Below are 24,542 nucleotides of genomic sequence, written 5' to 3'. Positions count from 1 at the left end.
CAAGGAAGTTTCCATGCTGGATCTCTGGTCTGTGCTGAGTTAACTATCTCAGCTAGAGTACCAGAAAGGGCATTACAATCAGCTTCAGCAACCTGTCTATATACTGTAGGTACAGGAGACAGTAACACACAGCTGTCTATATACTGTAGGTACAGGAAATGGTTATACATACAGCTCTCTATGTAACTGTCTCCTGTACCTACAGTATATAGACAGCGGTGTGTAACTGTCTCCTCTGTGTACGTAGTTATCTCCAGTAAGCACACAGCTGTCATATCTATATATTAAAATCCTTGAGTTGATAACACTGTTATGCCCCCAGTACATTGAAACCAATGGGTAATGCTGTAACAGTAATGCCTGTTATTCTTACTTGGCGTTGTAACCTCTCTCCGCCTGTTGCAATAAATACAGCTAAAAAAAAAAAGCATATTGTCTGACTAACTGTGAGAAAGGAGTAGAGAATAAAATAGTATAATGGAAAATTGGGCTCTGACGCACACCTATTAAAGGGGAAGGAAGTCCAGGAGCAGTATTTTTTGTTCAGAGTATCTCCCCCACCTCCCCACATTTTATAATTAAAAAGTTAGGCCCTGAAGTTTCACAGAGGTTCTTCAGGTCTCCTGCCAGAGGAACCCAGGGAGAAATGGCATAAAAAGGGTACAATGAACGAAAAGAGCTCCCACTGGACATTTCTTCATCTTTAATGGATTCACTTATAAACCCTGGTATATTCACACTCCATCCATGTCCTGGTGTAACAGACTGGGTACATACAACACAGGAGTGCAGATGGAGGGGAGTCACCTTCAGATACTTCAACAGTTTCTTCTTCCTAGGTGAGAAAAATTCACAGAATTTAAACTCAGTCAGAAAGTTAAGTCCAGATTACATTTCAGATTAACTGTGAACAGCAGATGGCTCAGCTGGTTAAGGCAGTGAGTAGCTGAACTGTACAAACCAGGAAGCATTCAGATTTGATCCTCAGTCTGTTCTGAGTTACCAGGAGGGGTTCCAGAGTTCCTGTATGCTTCTAGCTGGGGAGGGCGAAAAAAGAAAAAAACATTGGTCAGGGGCTCCTATTCCTGATCGTTATCCAGTAACCCCTGTTGGAGAGTGAGCATGCGTGGACACGGGGCGAGGACGGGATTGGGCTCAGCTGTGAATAATCGCGGTCGAATAATCTTCCATCACCCAATGTATCAGCCAACACTCACTACATCAGCTTATATGTGGCTACTTGGAAAGCTAGCGGACGGCTGCCAGCAGCCTTCCAACCATACCCCAGCTTGAGTCAGCACCGTCAAGAGGGGAGAAGAGAAAATCAGAGGGGAAAATAAAATGTGACATAAATTTACAATTTGAAAATAAACTGTTTGGTCTTTCTATTTTGTTACACTTTCATTATGAGTCTAAATTCTGTGGAAAGTTGCATGGCAAACCTAGAGAGTATGGGAGTGATTTTCTGAGTATGTAATACCACCGGGGAGCCTCGCCCATCGGCAACAAGTATCTGAAATTCATGGCCGCACTTCCCACGATTTTCTGTCCATGTCTGGCAGTGGTCCCCAGCACGAGCACTTCCTCAGGAAATTACTCCCCCACACGCAGACATGATATCAGTGTGAATTAGCACCGAATGCGCTGGGCGAAGCAGTGGTGAACCTCTTCTCTACACCACACAACTGTAAAGGATAGATTTTCCCACAACGCCTGGTCCATGACACTGAGAATAGGATGTTGCCTATGATTAAAGGATTAAAATGCACCACATTTCATAAGGGAGGTTCCCCATTACAATTTAAAGTTAGGTCCCCACTGGATACTGCAACTATTACCCAGTATACATGAGGCATCTTAGCAATACGTACACCATGTAAAAAAAATGACAGAAATTGAAGCACAGGAGGAGATCATTTGGCCATCAAGCCCGTGTCAGCTCTTCAACTGGAGCGGTCTACTGTAATCCCGTTTCCCTAACCTATCCCTGAAGCGGAGATCACTTCGTACAAGAGGTAGGTACTGTATAACATTAATCAGGGCTAGAGTGGTCTCCTGGACTAGTTTTGATCGCCTCAGGAGGGTCAGAATGGAATTTTTCAGATTTCCCCCCCCCTAATTGGCTTTGATTTTTATCTGGTTTTTCACCGCTCCCAGGAATTGCATGGTTTCCAGGTGGGGTAGGGAATGTATGTATTGTTACGCACAAGACATCGCATTTGTGTGGGACAGGCTGAATGGACCAAGCGGTCTTTTCCTGTCTGTCATTTTCTATATGTATCCTTCCTTTTATATTCTTCCTTTTCAAATCTGTTCCAATTCCCTTTAAATGTTGTTATCGTCTCTTTCTCAAACCATATAGAAAATCACTGATATTGGTTATAAAGCTTCCAAATACTGCAAGAAAAGGGCATTTAGGAACATTATAAGGAGGCCGAGTTTGAGATTAACTTGATGGTCACAGAATTCGGTCTTTCCAAACATGAGGATTGCTCTCTCTGTCTCTTGGATTCTAGGGATGATAATTGAAATGAATTTGGACAATTTCTATCAAGTTACCGATGGGCAGGGAACCCATAACACAACGCTGCAGCAGGAGGAGACCATCTAGTCAGGGTTTACCTGGAGTGCTGCCTTTCCTGGTTTCAGCCACAGAACTTACACCCTCCTGACTGCAGACTGCTTCTTGTAGGTAACAATAAGCTAACACAGAAGCAAACCAATGAAAATTAATCATGTGGCTCTAAATCAGATTCACACCATCGTTTTCCAGGTTTCTGTGTCCCACTGGAACTCAGGAATACTTTGTCAAGTTATTGTGGGAGGGGAGTTCGTCCCTCAGTTCATCTTTCTGATGTTCCTATCATTATCGTCCTTGCATTCCACTACTGACAGGGCAATGAGCATCTGGGCGGCATAATAAGTGGCCATGATGATGGCCCGGGAGTAAGGCACAGGGAAGCAGAACTTATTGACAGCGATGGTGAGGTCGGACACCATGAAGAGCACGGCTCCGAGGCAGGCACATAGTTTGGTCCACGTCCAGAGATCGTTGAAGAGCTGCACCCCCGCAATGGCTCGCCAGCCCATGAATCCGATCAGACCGATGTAAACTGCCACCAGGTAGGTGAAGGGGCCGGAAAGGTACGGGTAGAGCAAGCAGTAAGAGAGTCCACAGATAATCACCACTCCACAGCCAGGCTCAGGGTTCAGGGGCTTCATTCCAAAGGCTGAGGTGTAAAGAATGTGCGTGATGGCGAACATCAGCAAGCCTGAGGAATCAGCAAGAGAAATCATTGTAAATAAAACAGCTTTTGGTCTAAAATGGTAGAGATTAAAAAGAAATAAAAACTCCCAATGTTGGAAATTTGAAATAAAGACAGAAGATGTTATAAAGCTGTCCAAAATGGCTCTGCTAGTAAATGGACTTCCTGGAGTGGGACACAGCCATCTGGATCAGAAAGGCTCCTGGTTCAATTTCCAGACCGTGAGGAGTTAACTGATCCCAGACGGGAAGACGACTGGTCTCAGCATCCATCAGCTAGAGGGAGGAAAACAAAATCAGCCAGGGTTCCCATTCCAGTGGCCCTTGCTAGGAAAGTGTGCATGTGTGGACATCGGAGGAAGGGTAGGATTGCGTTTAGCTGTGATGCCCTCAGACACTGACTATCTGAGCAACACTCATCATCCATAGTCACACCATAAAGAACAGGCACTTGGATGAGGCTATCAATAGCAATGGAACCATCACCCACAGGGGTCGGGGGCGTCAGGGGGAAATGTGGTGAAAATAATCTGGTCATACAGCTACTGAGTCCCTTAAAAATATAAGGAGCTCTATGCTTCATTAGCAATAAAAAAAAGATATATATATTTATCTTTATCAGTAAAGCACCTTGCCTCCAACTGAACCCAACTTAAGAATATAGTACAGGTTAACCATATCACAGCCCAGTAACACTGTTCTGCATCATTTGTATCCAGCATATGTTACTCTGGACACCAAAAACATTTCTAGCATTTCTTTTATTAAAATGAACTCAGAAGAGAAGAAATTTGGGACAGGGCAGCCGACAGGAAAGGAAAGATTACTCAGAATTAATACACTCCACACCATCAGTACACAGACACTGCAACCTCACACCATCACCACACACACTGGGACCTCACACCATCAGTACACAGGCACTGGGACCTCACACCATCAGGACAGGCACACTGGGACCTCACACCATCAGTACAGACACACTGGGACCTCACACCATCAGGACACACACTGGGACCTCACACCATCAGGACACACACACTGGGACCTCACACCATCAGGACACACACACTGGGACCTCACACCATCAGTACACAGACACTGGGGCCTCACACCATCAGTACACAGACACTGGGGCCTCACACCATCAGTACACAGACACTGGGACCTCACACCATCAGTACACAGACACTGGGACCTCACACCATCAATACACACACAATGGGACCTCACACCATCAGTACAGACACACTGGGACCTCACACCATCAGTACACACACATTGGGACCTCACACCATCAGTACACAGACAGTGTGACCTCACACCATCAGTACACAGACAGTGGGACCTCACACCATCAGTACACAGACAGTGTGACCTCACACCATCAGTACACAGACACTGGGACCTCACACCATCAGGACAGACACACTGGGACCTCACACCATCTGTACACACACACTGGGACCTCACACCATCAATACACACACACTGGGACCTCACACCATCAATACACACACACTGGGACCTCACACCATCAAGACACACACATTGGGACCTCACACCATCAGTAGTGTTAGGGAAATTGACGGGATTGAAGGCCGATAAATCCCCAGGGCCTGATAATCTACATCCTAGGGTACTTAAGGAAGTGGCCCTAGAAATAGTAGATGCATTGCTGATCATCTTCCAAAATTCTAGAGACTCTGGAACAGTTCCCATGGATTGGAGGGTAGCTAATGTTACCCCACTATTCAAAAAAGGTGGTAGAGAGAAAACGGGGAATTATAGACCGGTAAGCCTGACATCGGTAGTGGGGAAAATGCTAGAATCCATTATTATAAAAGATGTAATAGCAGAGCACTTGGAAAACAGTCAGGATCGGACAAAGTCAACATGGATTTACAAAAAATAAATCGTGCTTGACTAATCTACTGGAAATTTTTGAGGATGTAACTGGTGGAATAGATAAGGGAGAACCAGTGGATGTGGTGTATTTGGATTTTCAGAAGGCTTTCGATAAGGTCCCGCATAAGAGCTTAGCGTGTAATGGTAAGGCACATGGGATTGAGGGCAAGGTACTGACTTGGATAAAGAACTGGTTGGCAGACAGGAAGCAAAGAGTTGGAATAAACGGCTCTTTCTCAGAGTGGCAAGCAGTGACTAGTGGGGTACCGCAGGGATCGGTCCTAGGACCACAGCTATTCACAATATATATAAATGATCTAGACGAGGGAACTAGATGTAATATCTCCAAGTTTGCAGATGACACAAAGCTGAGTGGGCGTGTGTGCTGTGAAGAGGATGCCGAGAAACTCCAATATGATTTGGGCAGGTTGGGTGATTGGGCAGAAGCATGGCAGATGCAGTATAATGTGGATAAATGCAAGGTTATCCATTTTGGTGGCAAAAACAGGAAGGCAGATTATTATCTGAACGGCAATAGATTGGGAGAAGGGGAAATGCAACGAGACCTGGGTGTCCTTGTGCACCAGTCGCTGAAGGTAAGCATGCAGGTGCAGCAGGCAGTTATGAAGGCAAATGGTATGTTGGCCTTCGTAGTGAGAGGGTTCGAGTACAAGAACAAGGATGTCTTGCTGCAGTTGTACAGGGCCTTGGTGAGACCACACCTTGAGTACTGTGTGCAGTTTTGGTCGCCTTATCTGAGGAAGGATGTTCTTGCCATGGAGGGAGTGCAGCGAAGATTCACCAGACTGATACCTGGGATGGCAGGAATGACGTATGAGGAGAGATTGGGTCGATTGGGCTTATACTCGCTGGAGTATAGAAGAATGAGGGGGGGATCTCATTGAAACTTATAAAATTCTAACAGGACTGGACGGACTGGATGCAGGAAGGATGTTGCCGATGGCCGGGGAGTCCAGAACCAGTGGTCACAGTCTAAGGATAAGGGGTAAGCCATTTAGGACTGAGATGAGGAGGAATTTCTTCACCCAGAGAGTGGTGAACCTGTGGAATTCTCTACCACAGAAGGCAGTGGAGGCCAATTCATTAAATATATTCAAGAAGGGGTTGGATATGTTTCTTAAGGCTAAAGGGATCAAGGGATATGGGGAGAAGGCAGAGACAGGGTACTGAATTTGGATGATCAGCCATGATCTCATTGAATGGCAGAGCAGGCTCGAGGGGCCGAATGGCCTACTCCTGCTCCTATCTTCTATGTTTCTAATACACACACACTGGGACCTCACACCATTAGTACACACACACAGTGGGACCTCACATCACCAGGACACACACACTGGGACCTCACACCATCAGTACACACATACTGGGACCTCACACCATCAGTACACAGACACATGATTGTCACACCATCAACACACACACACTGGGACCTCACACCATCAACACACACACACTGGGACCTCACACCATCAACACACACACACTGGGACCTCACACCATCAACACACACACACTGGGACCTCACACCATCAACACACACACACTGGGACCTCACACCATCAACACACACACACTGGGACCTCACACCATTAACACACACACACTGGGACCTCACACCATCAACACACACACACTGGGACCTCACACCATCAACACACACACACTGGGACCTCACACCATCAACACACACACACTGGGACCTCACACCATCAACACACACACACTGGGACCTCACACTACATCGACACAGCTGCTCAAATTCTAATATAATAGCAGAAGTGAACAAATTTTCATTCACTGGACATGCAACTAGTGTGGCACTGTTTGTCAGATCCACTCACCATGAACAAAGTATCCTTGTTCCTGCCAGATAAGAAAAGCATCCCCCAGCGCAGAAAATATCAGGCCTGCCAAGATCTTCCTTGCGCTGGGTCGTGTTCCCAGGAAGTTGATTCCATGAGCCAGCAAGAACACCCAGAGACAGAAGATAGGCATGCATTTGATCAGTGCACTGAACCACGATGGGCTAGAGGTTGGCAGCCAGAGGACAAAATATACACAGGTGGCCTTAAAGAAAGGCACCAACTTAGGCCCCTCATTTTTAACCTATACATGGGGGTAAAAATAAGAGAGAAAGAAACAAACAGTCAGTCAGTCAGAAATCAGACCCTCTGTATAGTTACTTAACAGCTTCTTTTTTAATTCTAAGAATGTTTTTTGCAACTTATCTGGTCTGTCTCTATCCTATGGATATTAGTATGGTCATTACTCCAATGAATTCCCTGCTCTTGTTCTTCCTGAGCTGCAAGTGTCCAACACATTCTTCCTCCATCCTGCATCCTCATTGTGCTGAAATCAAGACTCATTTCAGCGAAAAATTGGTAAAGAGGAGGTACTAGAATGGCTGTCTGTACTTAAAGTAGATAAGTCACCAGGACCGGATGGGATGCATCCTAGGATGCTGAGGGAAGTAAAGGTGGAAATTGCGGAGTTACTGGCCATAATCTTCCAATCCTCCTTAGATACGGGGGCAGTGCTAGAGGACTGGAAAATTGCAAATGTTTCAACCTTGTTCAAAAAAGGGTATAAGGATAAACCCAGCAACTACAGGCCAGTCAGTTTAACCTCAGTGGTGGAGAAGCTTTTAGAAACAATAATCCAGGGCAAAAGAGAGTCACTTGGACAAGTGTGGATTCATTAAAGAAAGCCAGCACGGATTTGTTAAAGGCAAATCGTGTTTAACTAACTTGATTGAGTTATTTGATGAGGTAACAGAGAGGGTTGATGAGGGCAATGCGGTTGACGTGGTGTACATGGACTTCCAAAAGGCGTTTGATAAAGTGCCACATAATAGGCTTGCCAGCAAAGTTGAAGCCTATGGAATAAAAGGGACAGTGGCAGCATGGATACAAAATTGGCTATGTGACAGGAAACAGAGAGTAGTGGTGAACAGTTGTTTTTCGGACTGGAGGAAGGTATATAGTGGTGTTCCCCGGGGTCGGTATTAGGACCATTGCTTTACTTGATATATATTAATGACTTGGACTTGGGTGTACAGGGCACAATTTCAAAATTTGCAGATGACACAAAACTTGGAAGTATAGTGAACAGTGAGGAGGATAGTGATAGGCTTCAAGAGGACATAGACAGGCTGGTGGAATGGGCGGACATGTGGCAGATGAAATTTAACGCAGAAAAGTGCGAAGTTTGGTAGGAAGAACGAGGAGAGACAATATAAACTAAAGGGTACAATTCTAAAAGGGGGTGCATGAACAGAGAAACCTGGGGGTATATGTGCACAAATCGTTGAAGGTGGCAGGGCAGGTTGAGACAGCAGTTAAAAAAGCATACGGGATCCTGGGCTTCATAAATAGAGGCAGAGAGTACAAAAGCAAGGAAGTTATGTTGAACCTTTATAAAACACTGGTTTGGCCTCATTCTGGGCACCATAATTTAGGAAGGATGTGAAGGCCTTAGAGAGGGTGCAGAAAAGATTTACAAGAATGGTTCCAGGGATGAGGGACTTCAGTTATGTGGATAGACTGGAGAAGTTGGGGTTGTTCTCCTTAGAGCAGAGGTGGTTGAGAGGAGATTTGATAGAGGTGTTCAAAATCACGAGGGGTTCAAAATCACGAGGGGTCTAGACAGAGTAGATAGAAAGAAACTGTTCCCATTGGCGGAAGGGTCGAGAACCAGAGGACACAGATTGAAGGTGATTGGCAGAAGAACCAAAGGCGACATGAGGGAAAACCTTTTTACGCAGCCAGTGGTTAGGATCTGGAAGGTACTGCCTGAAAGGGTGGTGGAGGCTGACTCAATTGTGGCTTTCAAAAGGGAATTGTATAAGTACCTGAAGGAAAAACAGTTGCAGGGCTACAGGGAAAGGGCGGGGGAGTGGGAAGTTCTCTTGCAGAGTGCCAGCACGGGCTCAACAGGCTGAATGGCCTCCTTCTGTTCTGTAACCATTCTATGATTCCATGATTCATCACACCATCTCCTCTTGTAACTCATTCTTTCCCAGGACCCCATGACTGTGGAACTGCTTACCTCCATCACTCTTCCCTCCTCCTGAACTCTACAGGCTTTTAAAGCCCAATCTTGGTGTCAGCTAACCGCTCCTTCCTGATTTACTGGGTAATTTTCTGACTTTTTGCCTCCAGCAGGAAGCCCCGTGAATGCAGAACCAAAACTGGAGCGAACACTGCTTACAACGTTCCAACCATTCATTAAATATTCAGAAAATTATGTGTAGCACAAGCTTGAATTTCTAATATACGCTCCTGGTGGACAAAGCTTCTTGCCAGAGAAAATTCCTCCTACTGTTTTCTCTCTTAAGCTGCGATTTTAACAAGTGCGATATGTGGGAGGCTGGGGGGAATGCAAGTGTCAAGCTTGCTTGGCTGTGCCAATGTGAGGCCCCAGGCCATTTTAACTCCCAGGCCTCCCTTTCTGTTTGAAGCAAGGCTCCTGCCTGAACCCAGCCAAAATCAGTACCTGGCAGGAGAGGGATTTCAGGCAGTGGTGACTCGAAGGGACGGTCCCCGGCAGTAAGCTAAGTGGGTCAGAGGGGGGGCCGGATGTGATTTTGGTCGGGGGAAAGAGGGTGAGCCCAGGGCAGGGGAAGCCTAAGGTTTCCAGGTCTCAGAATCAATCCCCAAACTGTGCTGATCTCAACCTGGGCAGCTGTCGGGGCTCTACAACAAGAAGTCAGCCAAGGTTCCAGGTCCTGACCGCATTCTAGTGGCCCCGCTGGAAAGTCCACGTGTACGGATTTGGTCGAGGATGGGACGAATCCACCTGTGATCCCCTCTGTAGTTGAAGGATTTGCCCAGGCTCACATAAGAACATAAGAAGTAGGAGCAGGAGTAGGCCATACAGCCCCTCGGGCCTGCTCCGCCATTCAATGGGATCATGGCTGATCCGAACCTAGACTCACGTCCACTTCCCTGCCCGCTCCCCGTAACCCCTAATTCCCTTATCAGCTAGGAAACTGTCTATCTCCGTTTTAAATTTATTTAATGTCGCAGCTTCCACAGCTCTCTGGGGTAGCAAATTCCATAGATTTACTACCCTCTGAGTGAAGAAGTTTCTCCTCCTCTCAGTTTTGAAAGGGCAGCCCCTTATTCTAAGATTATGCCCCCTAGTTCTAGTCTCACCCATCAGTGGAAACATCCTCCCCGCATCCACCCGATCAAGCCCCCTCACAATCTTATATGTTTCGATAAGATCGCCTCTCATTCTTCTGAATTCCAATGAGTAGAGGCCCAACCTACTCAACCTTTCCTCATAAGTCAACCCCCTCATCTCTGGAATCAACCGAGTGAACCTTCTCTGAACTGCCTCGAGAGCAAGTATATCTTTTCTTAAATATGGAAACCAAAACTGTACGCAGTATTCCAGGTGTGGCCTCACCAGTACCCTGTATAACTGAAGCAAGACTTCCCTGCTTTTATACTCCATCCCCCTTGCAATAAAAGCCAAGATTCCATTAGCCGTCCTGATCACCTGCTGCACCTGCATACTAACCTTCTGTGTTTCATGCACCAGGACCCCCAGATCCCTTTGTACTGTAGCACTTTGCAGTTTCTCTCCATTTAGATAATAACTTGCTCTTTGATTTTTTCTGCCAAAGTGCATAACCTCACACTTTCCAACATTATATTCCATCTGCCAAATTTCTGCCCACTCACTTAGCCTGTCTATGTCCTTTTGCAGGTTTTTTATGTCCTCCTCACTCACTGCTTTCCCTCCCATCTTTGTATCATCGGCAAACTTGGATATGTTGCACTTGGTCCCCTCCTCCAAATCGTTAATATAGATTGTAAAGAGTTGGGGTCCCAGCACTGACCCCTGCGGAACACCACTAGTTACTGATTGCCAACCCGAGAATGAACCATTTATCCCCACTCTCTGTTTTCTGTTAGATAGCCAATCTTCCACCCATGCCAGTATATTACCCCAATCCCGTGATTTTTTATCTTGTGCAGTAATCTTTTGTGTGGCACCTTGTCAAACGCCTTTTGGAAGTCCAAATACACCACATCCACCGGTTCCCCTTTATCCACCCTGTTTGTTACGTCCTCAAAGAATTCGAGCAAATTTGTCAAACATGACTTCCCCTTCATAAAACCATGCTGACTCTGTCTGATTCAATTATGCTTATCCAAATGTCCTGTTACTGCTTCCTTAATAATGGACTCCAACATTTTACCAACCACAGATGTTAGGCTAACTGGTCTATAGTTTCCAGCCTTTTGTCTACCTCCCTTTTTAAATAAGGGCGTTACATTCGCAGTTTTCCAATCTGCTGGGACCTTTCCTGAATCCAGGGAGTTTTGGAAAATTACCACCAATGCATCTGCAATCCCTACCGCTACTTCTCTCAAGACCCTAGGATGTAAGCCATCAGGTCCAGGGGATTTATCCGCCTTAAGTCCCATTATCTTACCGAGTACCATCGCCTTAGTGATTTTAATCGTGTTTAGCTCCTCCCCCCCTATAGCCCCCTGTTTGTCCAGTGTTAGGATATTTTTAGTGTCCTCTACTGTAAAGACTGATACAAAATATTTGTTCAGCGTTTTTGCCATCTCCATGTTCCCCACCACTAGTTTCCCGGTCCCATCCTCTAAGTGACCAACGTTCACTTTAGCCACCCTTTTTCTTTTTATATAGCTGTAGAAACTCTTGCTATCTGTTTTTATATTTTTTGCTAGTTTACTTTCATAATCTATCTTCCCTTTCTTAATTAATATTTTAGTTATTCTTTGCTGGTTTTTAAATGCTTCCCAATCTTCTATCCTCCCACTAGATTTGGCTACTTTATATGCCCTTGTTTTCAGTCGGATACTATCCTTTATTACTTTACTTAGCCACGGATGGCTGTCTTTTCTTTTACGCCCCTTTTTCCTCAGTGGAATATATTTTTCTTGAAAGTTGTGAAATATCTCCTTGAATGTACACCACTGCTTATGTACTGTCTTATACCTTAATCTATCTTCTCAGTCCACTTTAGTCAACTCTGCTCTCATACCTTCATAGTCTCCTTTATTTAAGCTATTAGTACGCTGGTTTGAGATCCAACACTCTCACCCTCCAACTGAATTTGGAATTCAACCATGTTATGGTCACTCATTCCAAGGGGATCCTTTACTAGGACATTTTTTATTAATCCTGTCTCATTACACAGGACCAGATCTAAGATTACCTGCCCCCTGGTTGGTTCAGTAACATACTGCTCAAGGAACCCGTCCCTAATGCACTCTATGAACTCTTCCTCAAGGCTGCCCTGCCCAATTTTGATTCACACATGACGAACGGCCACCTGGGGCCCGGTACCAGAGCGGTCCTGACACCTGTGCAACTGAACCCCAGCCAAAGTTAGCACCTTCAGGATTGGAGGGGAGAAAAATAACACAAGCTCTCCACTAGGAGCCATAATTTAATAATGCTGCATGCTGACACAGAACTGGGGGGTTCAATCAATGCATTGAGAACAGTACCGCCAATCATTTGCTAGCCTCCAGCTAGTAAATATTTACTGCTTTAGTCACTATTCCTGCTCCCTACAGCTGTGTTTTTTTTTCCAGGGATATCATATTGTCCTTCACTTCAACAGGAAATTGCTGACTGCCCAATCTCTGTATGTACTAAGGTTACCTTCACAACAAGTGCAGGGCTGCCTCTTGATGTCTGAGGTTTCACAACTGGGTTGAGGGAATGTCACATGGTTGCACCCACGTGCAAAACACCAGCACCAAATATCGGTTAACCTTCTCCCACCGGGAACGGTCAGCTCACAGCTTCCACCACCAGTGCGAGTCGTGCTCATTTTTACCAATTGCCTATCCAAAATTTACATAGCAGTTTAAAGCTTTCTATTGTCATGTTGTTCAGTTTAATTACTCCCATAGTTCACATGCCCAAGGCATACAAATGGAAACTTGGACTAATGCCAATCCATAGTGGCTCGCTCTCTTTCTCTCTTCACTTGGACTCATTCATAGTTCAGAGTGACACCTGAAACTGTGAGTCCCATTCAGTCTTAATTTCTCACAAGCTAAATTGAATTACTGGCTGCCAATGTCGATGCCAATTTCTATGGTTATCATTCAATGTCTCCCTCTCACACACTCCTAGTATCAGTCCCAACTGATGTCTGCTTTTGTAGGTCTCAACTATTCACTCTCGAAAATGAGAAAAATAGAGTTAAAACCCCTTTCTTTATCTGTCATTTCCTATCTACTCCCCTTGCGTTGCTGAATTTCTTGCAGACACTGCTAGCTCATTTTACTCTATCTGTCATCCAACCCTCCTTTTTTTTGTACATGGTAAAATGTCGTACAGGCACTTTTATACAACCTACAAATGTTCCCGTGCAGGGAGAGGGCCTCTTCACTCCCCCCTTTTTAAGTTGAGTGCTAGTCACAAAGGATCTGCTCTGGTTGTTAGGCGTACACGCTAGCAAAATCAGAGGAAACTGTGGCGTACCTGAGAATTATTTTAATAGCAGAACTGTCATAAAGATGGGAGGAAGAAGAGTGTTAGGAAGCAGAGTTATGAAAGGATTCTGGGGGGGGGGGGGGGGGGATGATTTTAACAGCACTTTCCTGGAACCAAATGGTGAGAAGTCTATTTTTGCATCTCAATCTCAGAATGAAAGTTGATCCTTTTCTTCGGTTTACTGGGACATGCAGACCCTGTTTACAACAAACTGGTGACCTTAACCCAGTGGGATATTTGTAGATCCACAACATTTGGGTGTCTAAGATGCTGTTATTTCCATATAGTGCTGTTTATACGAAGGAGAATTGCTGATGGGTGAAAATGAGAATGTCTGTCGTCAGCTGGAAAGTTACACTGCCCCATCTTCCCCCATCTTCACCGCAACCGTATCAAGCATGAACAACTTGTATTTATATAGCGCCTTTAACATTGTAAAACGGCCCAAGGCGCTGCACAGGAGTATTGTAAGCCAAAAAATTTGACACCAAGCCATATAAGGGGAAATTAGGGCAGGTGACCAAAAGCTCAGTCAAAGAGGTAGGTTTTAAGGAGCGTCTTAAAGGAAGGAGGAGAGATAGTGAGGCAGAGAGGTTTAGGCAGGGAATTCCAGAGCTTAGGGCCTAGGCAACAGAAGGCACGGCCACCAAAGTTTGAGCGATTATAATCAGGGATGCTCAAGAAGGCCAGAATTAGAGGAGCGCAGATATCTCGGGGGGTTGTGGTGCTGAAGGAGCTTACAGAGATAGGAAGGGGCGAGGCCATGGAGGGATTGGAAAACAAGGATGAGAATTTTGAAATCGAGGCGCTGCTTAACCGGGAGCCAATGTAGGTCAGCGAGCACAGGGGAGATGGGCGAACAGGACTTGGTGCAAGTTAGGACACGGGCAGCCGAGTTTTGGATGAAATCAAGTTTATGTAGGGTGGAATGTGGGAGGCCAGCCAGGAGTGTGTTGAAATAGTCAAGTCTAGAGGTAACAAAAGCATGGATAAGGGTTTCAGCAGCAGATGAGCTGAGGCAAGGGCGGAGACGGGTGATGTTATGGAGGTGGAAGTAGTCGGTCTTTGTTATGCTGCGGATATGTGGTCGGAAGCTCATTTCAGGGTCAAATATGACACCAAGGTTGCGAACAGTGTGGTTCAGCCTCAGACAGATGCTAGGGAGAGGGATGGAGTCAGTGGTTAGGGAATGGAGTTTGTGGCAGGGACCAAAAACAATGGCTTCAGTCTTCCCAATATTTAATTGGGAAGGTCAGGTACAGCATGGTTAGATGCAGAGTAAAGCTCTCTCTACACTAGCCCACCAAGCACTCCCAGGTAAAGTACAGCATAAGTTAGATACAGGGTAAAGCTCCCTCTACACTGTCCCATCAAGCACTCTCAGGTCAAGTACAACACAGATTAAATGCAAAGTAAAGATCCATTCCCTTTGTTCCAAAAGGTGATTTAACCCCAACCTCAGAGCAGCATTCCACCTCCCACACCAGCTATTGTTTCAGCTTCTTTCAATAAAATAAGCAACTTAATGGCAATTTATGCTAAAGGTTTGTACCCACAATGAATGAACTTCAGACTTGCCTATGTGAATTTGTCATAGCCCCTTATAGCCAGAAAGGAGGCTTACATCCAATCAGTCTAGGCTGATTTTGAATCCTGGTCCAAGAAATGAAAGACCCAATGCACCACTCAATCCACTAACATACTCATCAATCCTGCATTCCCAGCAGGAAACCGTGCTCAAAGGAAGATAGGACTAGAACACGTAATGGCAAATCTCCAACACGCACTCCCTTCAAGCGTAGTTCCATATTGGGAACATGGGACTGGTGAATTCTTCCTTACAATCCATAGAATAGTCAGTTAAAGTGCTCAGATCGGTCACATTTCTCTTGGCTTTATTTTGACCCTGGGGGGTGCAGGTTGGTGGTGCAGTACACAATGTTAGTGTGTTGGGACAGGGTTTTGCACCCATGGCTTCCTGATACCATTCACCACACTGCTGTGAGGACACACCAGGTGAAAAGAAGAACAGAGTCAGAAAGTGAGTTACCCCCGAGACCCTCTTGAGCATGTCCTAATGGCTGGCTCCCAAACAGGATACCAGAGGACAGATTACCAATATCTTCCTCCTAGTCTAGGAATGTTGTGTGCAACGGAAGAGACCAGGATGATATGCTTAAAAAGCCTTCCAAACTGCAGAAGAATAGCCATCTAGGAGTGGGTGCGACATTCGTTCGGAACTGCCGAAACCACAGTCACAGGCCGATTAGAAAGAGCATAAGAATCCGAACTTCTCTGAGCCATATCCAATGTAGAAGCTTGCTCAAAAGCACTCTTGAGATCCAAAGTCTTATTTTCTAACAACCGCTGACGAATTGATCTAGGCAGTAGTCCATTAATAAAAGCATCCCGTACCGATTCTTCCTTATATTCTTCGGCCGTCACGGTTTTATAATTACAGTTAGCACCAAGGTGCCGAAGTGCTTGTAAATAAGTATCCAAAGATTCTCCCACCTGCTGCCTACGGGCAGATAGAAGGTAACGTGCAAATACCTCATTCTTTGGTTTAACAAAAATCTTCTCCAATGTAGAAATAGCCAATTCGTAAGTTTTACAGTCCAAAATATACTTATACACATCCGGAGCAATGTAGTTGATCAGCATATTCAGCTTATTCAGAGACTCTTGTTCCAACACACCCAAAAAGTTTGTAAATGTACAATACCAATGTTTCCATTTATCATCCACTCCTGCAGAATTAGGGTCAGCATTGAATCGTTCCGGTTGAAGATATCGCTCCATTCTGATAAAAAGTTAATAAATTGAAATAAAGAATAGATTTGCCTTTCTAATCTAGACTTTATTAACTTTAAAAACCCAGTAGCACATCTTTCAACACCAGTCTCCAACAATGACTAGAGAGAACTGAATTTAAGATGGCCACCACAAATCACCTGACATCCACTACCAATGAGTTTACAACATATATCTCAAGGTAGAAACAAACAACCAATTACAATACTTCTTACTAATACAGAGAACAACCACCCCATTCACCAATCACAATACTTCTTATTAAATATAGGAAATAATCACCACAATGGCATGTCAGAATATTCCAAACATATATCACCCTTTGAGTAAAGAAGTCCTTAAGAATATCTATTTTTCACTAATATATTTTCTCCAATCCTACCAGCCTGATTTAGTTTGAAATAATATTGGTTTACCTTACCTATACTTTAAATATATGGGTCAATAATTCTATAAAATAGTTCAATTTTAGCACACCCCTTTTTCTGGAAGTGGGGACAACTCTGCCTCATGATAGCATTCCCTTGGTTTTCTTTTCATGGAGAACGGGAAGCTCGCAGTCCGACTGGGAGGAGGGGAGCCGGGCATGGTGGCCTGAGGTCGGATCGTGAGCGGGAGAAGCAGGCCACCACACGTGGAGCCGGCAACACAGTGAGGAGGAGGCCGCGGTGACGAGGAGGACGGAGCGGCTGAGGGACATCGTGCTCCCACTGCCACTGGATGCCATTGAATTGACTTTCTGAACACAGCGCTGTAAGAATAGCTGACGTGTCCCTACGGGAAGTAAGCATTCCATTGTACTTGTACTAGTACTAGTTACATATGGCAAATAAAATTGAATTGGATTGAATTGAATTGAACAAGAAAAAGAGATAGAACAGTCCTGAATCTCACCTGAATGAGCCAACAATAGAAGCACAGAGTACTAAAGTTGTTGAGGGATGAAGTTAGGCCTCAAATGAAGCCTAGGCTTTATTATGAGAACCACAGCTGTAAGCCATGCCAGAGTTACTAGTCTCCTCTCAGTGAATGTATCGTAACAGCCTGTTTCTAACCACTGAATACAGACAGTAACAGCGATAAGGGACATGAATTCAAATGTTTCTTTCTTTCATCGTGAGCAGTCTCGTGGGAGCTGGCAGATTGCCCCTCGTGGGAGCTGCTGTCTCAAAGTGCCAGTTCCCAGACTGTTGTAGTCGTATCATAAATCCAAGGATACTAATCAGGAATTTGACATGGAAAGCTTTCTAGCAGCTCGTAGATACTGGGCTCATACAGCAGATCTGGGGAGGCATTCTCTTTTATATTTATAAATAATATGTGGCCAACTACCTGGACTCTGCCAGTGCTGCTTTGAATCTATCGCTGGGAGCTATACAAGAGCCACCTGGGAATGACTCACTCTACAACACAATGCTTCTGCATTCCGGATATTAGCATGGTGGCATAGTGGTTAGCACTGTTGCCTCACAGCGCCAGGGACCCGGGTTCGAATCCGGCCTCGGGTGACTGTCTGTGTGGAGTTTGCACATTCTCCCTGTGTTTGCGTGGGTTTCCTCCGGGTGCTCCGGTTTCCTCCCACAGTCCAAAGATGTGCGGGTTAGGATGATTGGCTATGATAAATTGACCCTTAGTGTTAGGGGGATTAAATACGTGGGGTTACGGGGATCGGGTGGGATATGTGTTGGTGTAGGGGTTACGGGGATCGGGTGGGATATGTGTCGGTGCAGGCTCGATGGGCCGAAATGGCCTCTATCTGCACTGTGGGGTTTCTGTGATTTCTGTGATTAGGCCAAAGTAGTTTTGTAGATGACAAAACCAACTCTGCTTAAGAACTGAACACTCACCTGAAGTATTTTAACTGCACAAAAATGACACAGAGTGAGACAGACCAGGAATGTATCACGTTCAATTCCTGGTGCGAGCAGAGTTAACTGCTTTTGCCCAAAATCGTTGATAGTGATGCTACAATTGGCCTCAGTGCTCATGCGATGGGAGCAAAAATTAGCCAGGGTGCCCTGGTTTGTTGGGCAGGGCTGGGCTGCGTTCCCCGTCATGGTGAAACACTCTGCCGACACTTAGTATCCAGACTCATTTATTTATATAGTGCCATTAACGTAGTAAAACATCCCAAGGCGCTTCATAGGAATCTTATAAAACAAAATTTGACACTGAGCCACATAAGGAGAAATTAGGGCAGATGATCAAAAGCTTGGTCAAAGAGGTAGATTTTAAGGAGCGTCTTAAAGGAGGAAAGAGAGGTAGCGAGGCGGACAGGTTTAGGCAGAGAATTCCAGAGCTTAGGGCCTAGGCAGCTGAAGGCACGGCCACCAATGGTTGAGCAATTATAATCAGGGATACTCAAGAGGGCAGAATTAGAGGAGTGCAGATATCTCAGGGGGGTTGTGGGACTGGACGAGATTACAGAAATGGGGGGGGGGCGGTGGGGGTGTGAGGCCATGGAGGGATTTGAAAACAAGGATGAGAATTTTTAAATCGAGGCGTTGCTTAACTGGGAGCCAATGTAGGTCAGCGAGCACAGGGGTGATGGGTGAACGGGACTTGGTGCGAGTTAGGACACGGGCTGCAGAGTTTTGGACGACCTCAAGTTTGCGTAACCGCTGCAATCCGTGTGGTGTCCCACAATGCTGTCAGGTAAGGAGTTTCAGGAATTTGACCCACGACAATGAAAGAACAGCGATAGTTCTTCAAGTCGGAATGGTATGTGGCTTGGAGGGGATTGTGGAAGTGATGGTGTTCCTATGCACCTGCTGCCCTTGTCCTTCTAGGTGGTGGAGGTCAATGAGGTTGTAAGGTACCACTGCAAATGGATGGAATACTCATCACTCACTTTAGTGCAGCCACAACAACACTAAAGAAGCTCAATCCAGGACAGAGTAGTTTGCCAACTCGCCAAGCTTACCTCGACAGCACCTATTTTTTGTCCTCAAAAGCAGGACCAATCCAAGTGGGCCAATTACCGCCCTATCAGCCGACTCACAATCATCGGCTCCAGACCTCATTACAGCCTTGGTCCAAACATGGACACAGACCTGATTTCCAGTGGTGAGGGGAGAGTGACTGCCCTTGATATCAGGGCAACAATCAACCGAGTGTGGCACCATTTTGGACAGATGGGTTTGCAGCAAGTAAAACTGAAATCAAAAGGGATCGGGGAAAACTCTCCAGTTGCTGGAGTCATACCTGGCACAAAGGAAGGTGGTTGTGCTTGTTGGAGGTCAATCATCTCAGCCCCAGGACATTGCTGCAAGAGTTCCTCAGGGCAGTGTCCTAGGCTCAACTACCTTCAAATGCCTTCAATGAATCAACAAGCTTGACACCATCCAGGACAAAGCAGTCCGCTTGACTGGCACCATCCACTAGCCTAAACATCCAACCCCTCTACTACTGGCGTACCATGGCTGCAGTGTGTACTATCTTCAGAATACACTGCAGCAACTCACCAAGGCTTCTTCAACAGCACCTTCCAAACCCGCGACTTCTACAATTAGGGATGAGCAATAAATGCTGGCCTTGCCAACGACACTCACATCCCGTGAATGAAAAGACAAACCCATTTCTATGGCATTCAGCTCTTGCATCCATGTCTAGATCAAGAAGGCTGTGATGAGGTCAGGTGCAGAGTGGTAGAATCTGAACTGAATTTCAGTGAGCAGGTTATTGGTGAGTAGGTGTCACTTGATGGCACTGTTAATGATGGCTGCCAATGCCATTTTGGACAGATGGATCTGCAGCTAGTAGGTTGGTGAGGATCTAAGTGACGTGGTTTGGAGCCCTTGATGTTCTGCTGAGCCTTTATATTCTAAATGCTCGACTATTTATAAATTGTACCTCATGATATGGTGAACTCAATGTAGCTCCTAGTTTATTAATGTGTCAGTAAGCGGAGTACATGTTGCTGAATGTAATACTGCTGGTTACTGTCAACAACAAGCACTAGAGTCACTGGTACTTTAAATATACTAGGAGATACAATGCTGTCATTTTAAACTCCAATTTAAAATGGAAAATGATTTGAACAGTTCTTTTGACAATTATAGTCTTTATGACTATGCTAGGACATACATTGTTGTAAATATCAGTGTTAAATAAAAAGATGTTACATTACCTAACTACAACTTAACACCCTGCTGACAAAAAACAGAAAATGTTGGACTCAGCAGGTCAGGCAGCTTCTGTGGAGAGAGAAACCGAGCTAATGTTTCAATGTTAACTCTGTTTCTCTCTCCACAGATGCTGCCTGACTTGCTGAGTGTTTCCAGCATTTTCTGTTTTTATTTCAGGTTTCCAGCATCCGAAGTGTTTTGCTTTTGTTAACACCCAGCTGTCTCACTGGGCTAGGTGAAAAATCAGGTGAGACAGCTCGGTGTTTAAGTGTTAGATATTATTATAAATACCCACGCAGTGCATAGGCGATTTTGAGACTAAACACAGTAAACAGCTGTGGAACAGATTAAAATACCTGATTTTTTTTAACAAAATCCATAATTTTAGTGTTTTATATAGCATTTAAAAAAATTATATTGATGGGTTTTTTTTAAGTAATTGGGGGAAAAATTAAAACTAACAACAGAAAACGCTGGAAATACTCAGCAGGCCAGGCAGCATCCGTGGAGAGAAAAACAGAGTTAACGTTTCAGGTCTGGGACCCTTCATTAGAACTGGAAAAAGCTGGAGATGTAACAGATATTAAGCAGGTGCAGAGACAAGGGGGGGGGGGGGGGGGGGGGTGGAGAGGAAGGAATGGAAGGAACATACTGTACATTTGTAAGAGGCAGGAGAGATAAGTTGGTTTGCGTCGCTCGTTAGCGCCCCCAGGGGGCACAAATCCCCTAGCGCTGGGTGCGGCGCCACTAACGCCTCCCGCGAAATTTAGCAGGAAGTTAGTGACGGTGGTAGCCGGTAGCGCCCGGCGCCACTGGCAATGACGTCATCGCCGTGCGCAGTGGCCTGGCCACAAACTTCCCTTGCGCCCCCTGACCTATCGCTGCACGATATGTGTGACAGGATCGGGGACGGTTTAGCAGTGGCGGTGGCGCAATTTAAAGGGGCAGGTGGCGGGTGGCCCTTTTAATTTTGGCTGACTGCCAGCACCTGCCCCCTTTCGCTTTTGCATGCGGGGTGCCGGCCGCGATTGCTCAGCCCGGCACTGCTCTTGAGTGCCGGGCTGTTTTCACAGCACCCCGCTCCCCGGCACCCATCTCCTACTTGGGGCGCTACTACTGAATTTACGACGGGGGGGAGGGGGGTTAACTTTTTCGGGGTGCTTGGCGACGTTAGCGCCCCAAAATGGGCGCCACCCAATTTTTCCCCCATTGTCTTGGAATGAGCTCCCATCCTGAACAGACTTGTTGCAGAATCTACATTCTCATGTCACAGAATTTAGTTGTATGCCACAGAAATTAGCCTTGAGGTGCCACAGAATTCAAGGGGCTCTTCTTGTATCACTTCACTTTGTTTGATGTTGACACTGGGATACCTGAAATTGCAAGTGTCCCTTCTCCAGCACTAACATCTCTCGCCTTGATGAGCGTATAATCACCAACAAAACAGCACGGCAGTCTGTGGTACAGAGATGGAGGGAGGCAGCTCAGCAACAACTTATATTTATATAGCGCCTTTAACATAATAAAATGTTCCAAGGCGCTTCACAGGAGCGTTATCAAACAAAATAAAACAAAATTTGACACCGAGCCATATAAGGAGATGTTAAGGCAGATGACCAAAAGCTTGGTCGAAGAGGTAGGTTTTAAAAGGAGGAAAGAGAAGTGGATTTAAGGAGGGAATTCCAGAGCTTAGGACCTAGGCAGCTGAAGACAGGACCGCAAATGGTAGAGCAATTAAAATCGGGGTTTGATCAAAAGGCCAGAATAGGCGGAGCACAGAGGTCATGGGATGAATTATTAATTTGAAAACAAGGCAAAATGCAAGCAATCTGTTACTGTACTGTACTGATCTCTCTTTCTTTCTCCCCCACTTTTTCTCCATCCCTCCTGCTTCCCTCAGTTACCCCTCTACAGTAGCTTCTGCAGCACAGGGAACTACGCATGTCTGTCACATGACGACCTTTCGTCAGAATAAAATGAACAGAAAATCTCAGAGAAAAATACATGAATCAGTGAACAAGAGAGAGGAGGTTCCACCATCTAGCTCCACAGCAAGGCAATATGCAAGGGTCCGGTCATGGGAACCTGACCCACGGCCCACAACAGTCGACAGATCCAGCAAATACATAGCCACAAAGAGAATCTGTAACTAAATAATACTATAACAAAAATACTTCGAAACAAAGACCACCTACAGCACTGAGGTGGTCTCCAGAGGGGGAAATGCACCCACAGGATGTGGAGAGAAGGTCCAACAGGCTGAGGCTTCAATCGGTGTGGGAGCTAAATAAAAGTTCTGGAAAGATTACACCCTTCTTTCTGGCAGCCACTCGGGGGCGGGGTGGGGTGGGTGGAAAGTGGCAGAGTGAAAGGCATGAGATCTGCCCCAAACATCACACCTACACTCAGCCTCAAAGATAAATAAAGACAGGACAGGACGACAGCACCGGCGCAGAATCCCCATCCCCAGTCCCCCATTCCATGCCCCACATCCCCAGCCCATGCCCCACATCCCCAGTCCACATCCCCAGCCCACATCCATCCCCAGTCCCACATCCCCAGATCCCGAGCCTCACATCCCATCCTCACATCCCCAGTCCCACATCCAGATCCCCAGTCCCACATCCCCAGTCCCACATCCCCTGATCCCCAATCCCACATCCCCACCTACATCCCCATCCCCAATCCCACATCCACATCCCCAGTCCCACATCCCCTGATCCCCAATCCCCAGTCCCCACCTACATCCCCATCCCCAGTCCCACAGCCCCAGATCCCATCCCCATCCGGCGCTCACCACAGTGACGGGCGACACCATCCTCCTGGCCCGCTCGGCTCCTCTTCCTTCCCCCAGATCCACTTTTGCTCCAGATCCGGTTGTGCTGCCGATCCCCGCACCGGATCCCCCTACTCCCTAACCCGGGCCCGGGTCCCAGGTCCCGGTCCCGGTCCGACCCCAGTCCGCTCCGACTCTCCGCTCCGCTCCCGCTACCGGCCCCGGATTTGTTTTTTGTTTCACTCAGACCCCGTGACGTCACTGGCGGGTTGGGGGGGGCGGGTACCTGCGGGAGTCATGTGACGGCACACTGACCGCTGGTAACCCCGGGGGACAGCGAGGGAGACCCGAAGCATGAGGTCACCGGGGATCCCCAACACTCAGCAGTGGCTTCAAACACCACCGCCTTTCAGAAATACTCGGAAGCAAAATTATCCATCGTCTCTCGACCTCTCCTCCATATAACTGTTTACAGAAGGAATTTCTCATTTGCAAGCCAGTAACTCCTGATGTACACAACATAGCAGAAGCTAAATTACCTGAGTCAGCTATTGGATTACCATTCATCTGGGTTTTTTTTTTAGCTGACCAGTGCAGGTATCTGAGTACGGGGTCTGGATTAAAAAATATATATAAACTGAACACTAAGGCCTGGATTGTCATTTAAAAAATAATGGCTGTTTTCAGGCAGTGGAGAGGCAATTTTGGCAAATAAAATGGGGCAGAGAGGCCATCCGATCCTATAAATGACCACCACAATTTATTTTTCAATTACTCTCCTGTGACACCACTGTGACCTTGACCGCCAACTGGAAGCGCACCAAGGGAAGGGCATGGCCAAGTGCCCATACCACCCGCACCCCAAGATTTTCCTGCACTTCTGCCCAATTACTGCCCCTGAAAATCACTGCCACTCTAAAGGTGGCTACGCTAAGCCTGTATGGCGGCCCACTGCCAAAAAGAGATCAGGAAGGTGAAATGTCACAACAGGGTAACAATTCGGCAACACTGTTTTTGCCACTTCCACTACATTGAAGCTGCAGTTTCTGAGCATGGAAAGGTACTTTGTGAAACATGCTGCTAATTTATAGAGACCTCAGCATAGTGAAATAATGGATTTTCACCTCGGGAT

At 46.1% G+C, this 24,542-nt stretch overlaps 1 protein-coding gene across 1 annotated transcript in view; it reads right to left on the bottom strand.

Annotated features, from left to right (window-relative positions):
* tmem86a (transmembrane protein 86A) overlaps nucleotides 1-23,603 on the bottom strand; it is a 32,385-nt gene extending 8,782 nt beyond the window's left edge. The window contains exons 1-3 of the mRNA XM_086007770.1: nucleotides 23,432-23,603; nucleotides 7,036-7,300; nucleotides 2,623-3,272 (exon numbers count right to left, since the gene is read on the bottom strand). Coding sequence (XP_085863896.1) covers nucleotides 2,839-3,272; nucleotides 7,036-7,300; nucleotides 23,432-23,452 — 720 coding nt within the window. The 5' untranslated portion in view covers nucleotides 23,453-23,603 and the 3' untranslated portion in view covers nucleotides 2,623-2,838. The remainder of the gene's footprint in view (nucleotides 1-2,622; nucleotides 3,273-7,035; nucleotides 7,301-23,431) is intronic.
* Between the last annotated feature and the right edge of the window lie 939 nt (nucleotides 23,604-24,542).

The sequence above is a fragment of the Somniosus microcephalus genome, chromosome 15 (genome assembly GCF_052327205.1).
Source record: "Somniosus microcephalus isolate GS21.2 chromosome 15, FLI_Smic_1.0, whole genome shotgun sequence".
Classification (NCBI taxonomy): domain Eukaryota; kingdom Metazoa; phylum Chordata; class Chondrichthyes; order Squaliformes; family Somniosidae; genus Somniosus; species Somniosus microcephalus.
This window is presented reverse-complemented; position numbering and strand designations above follow the sequence as displayed.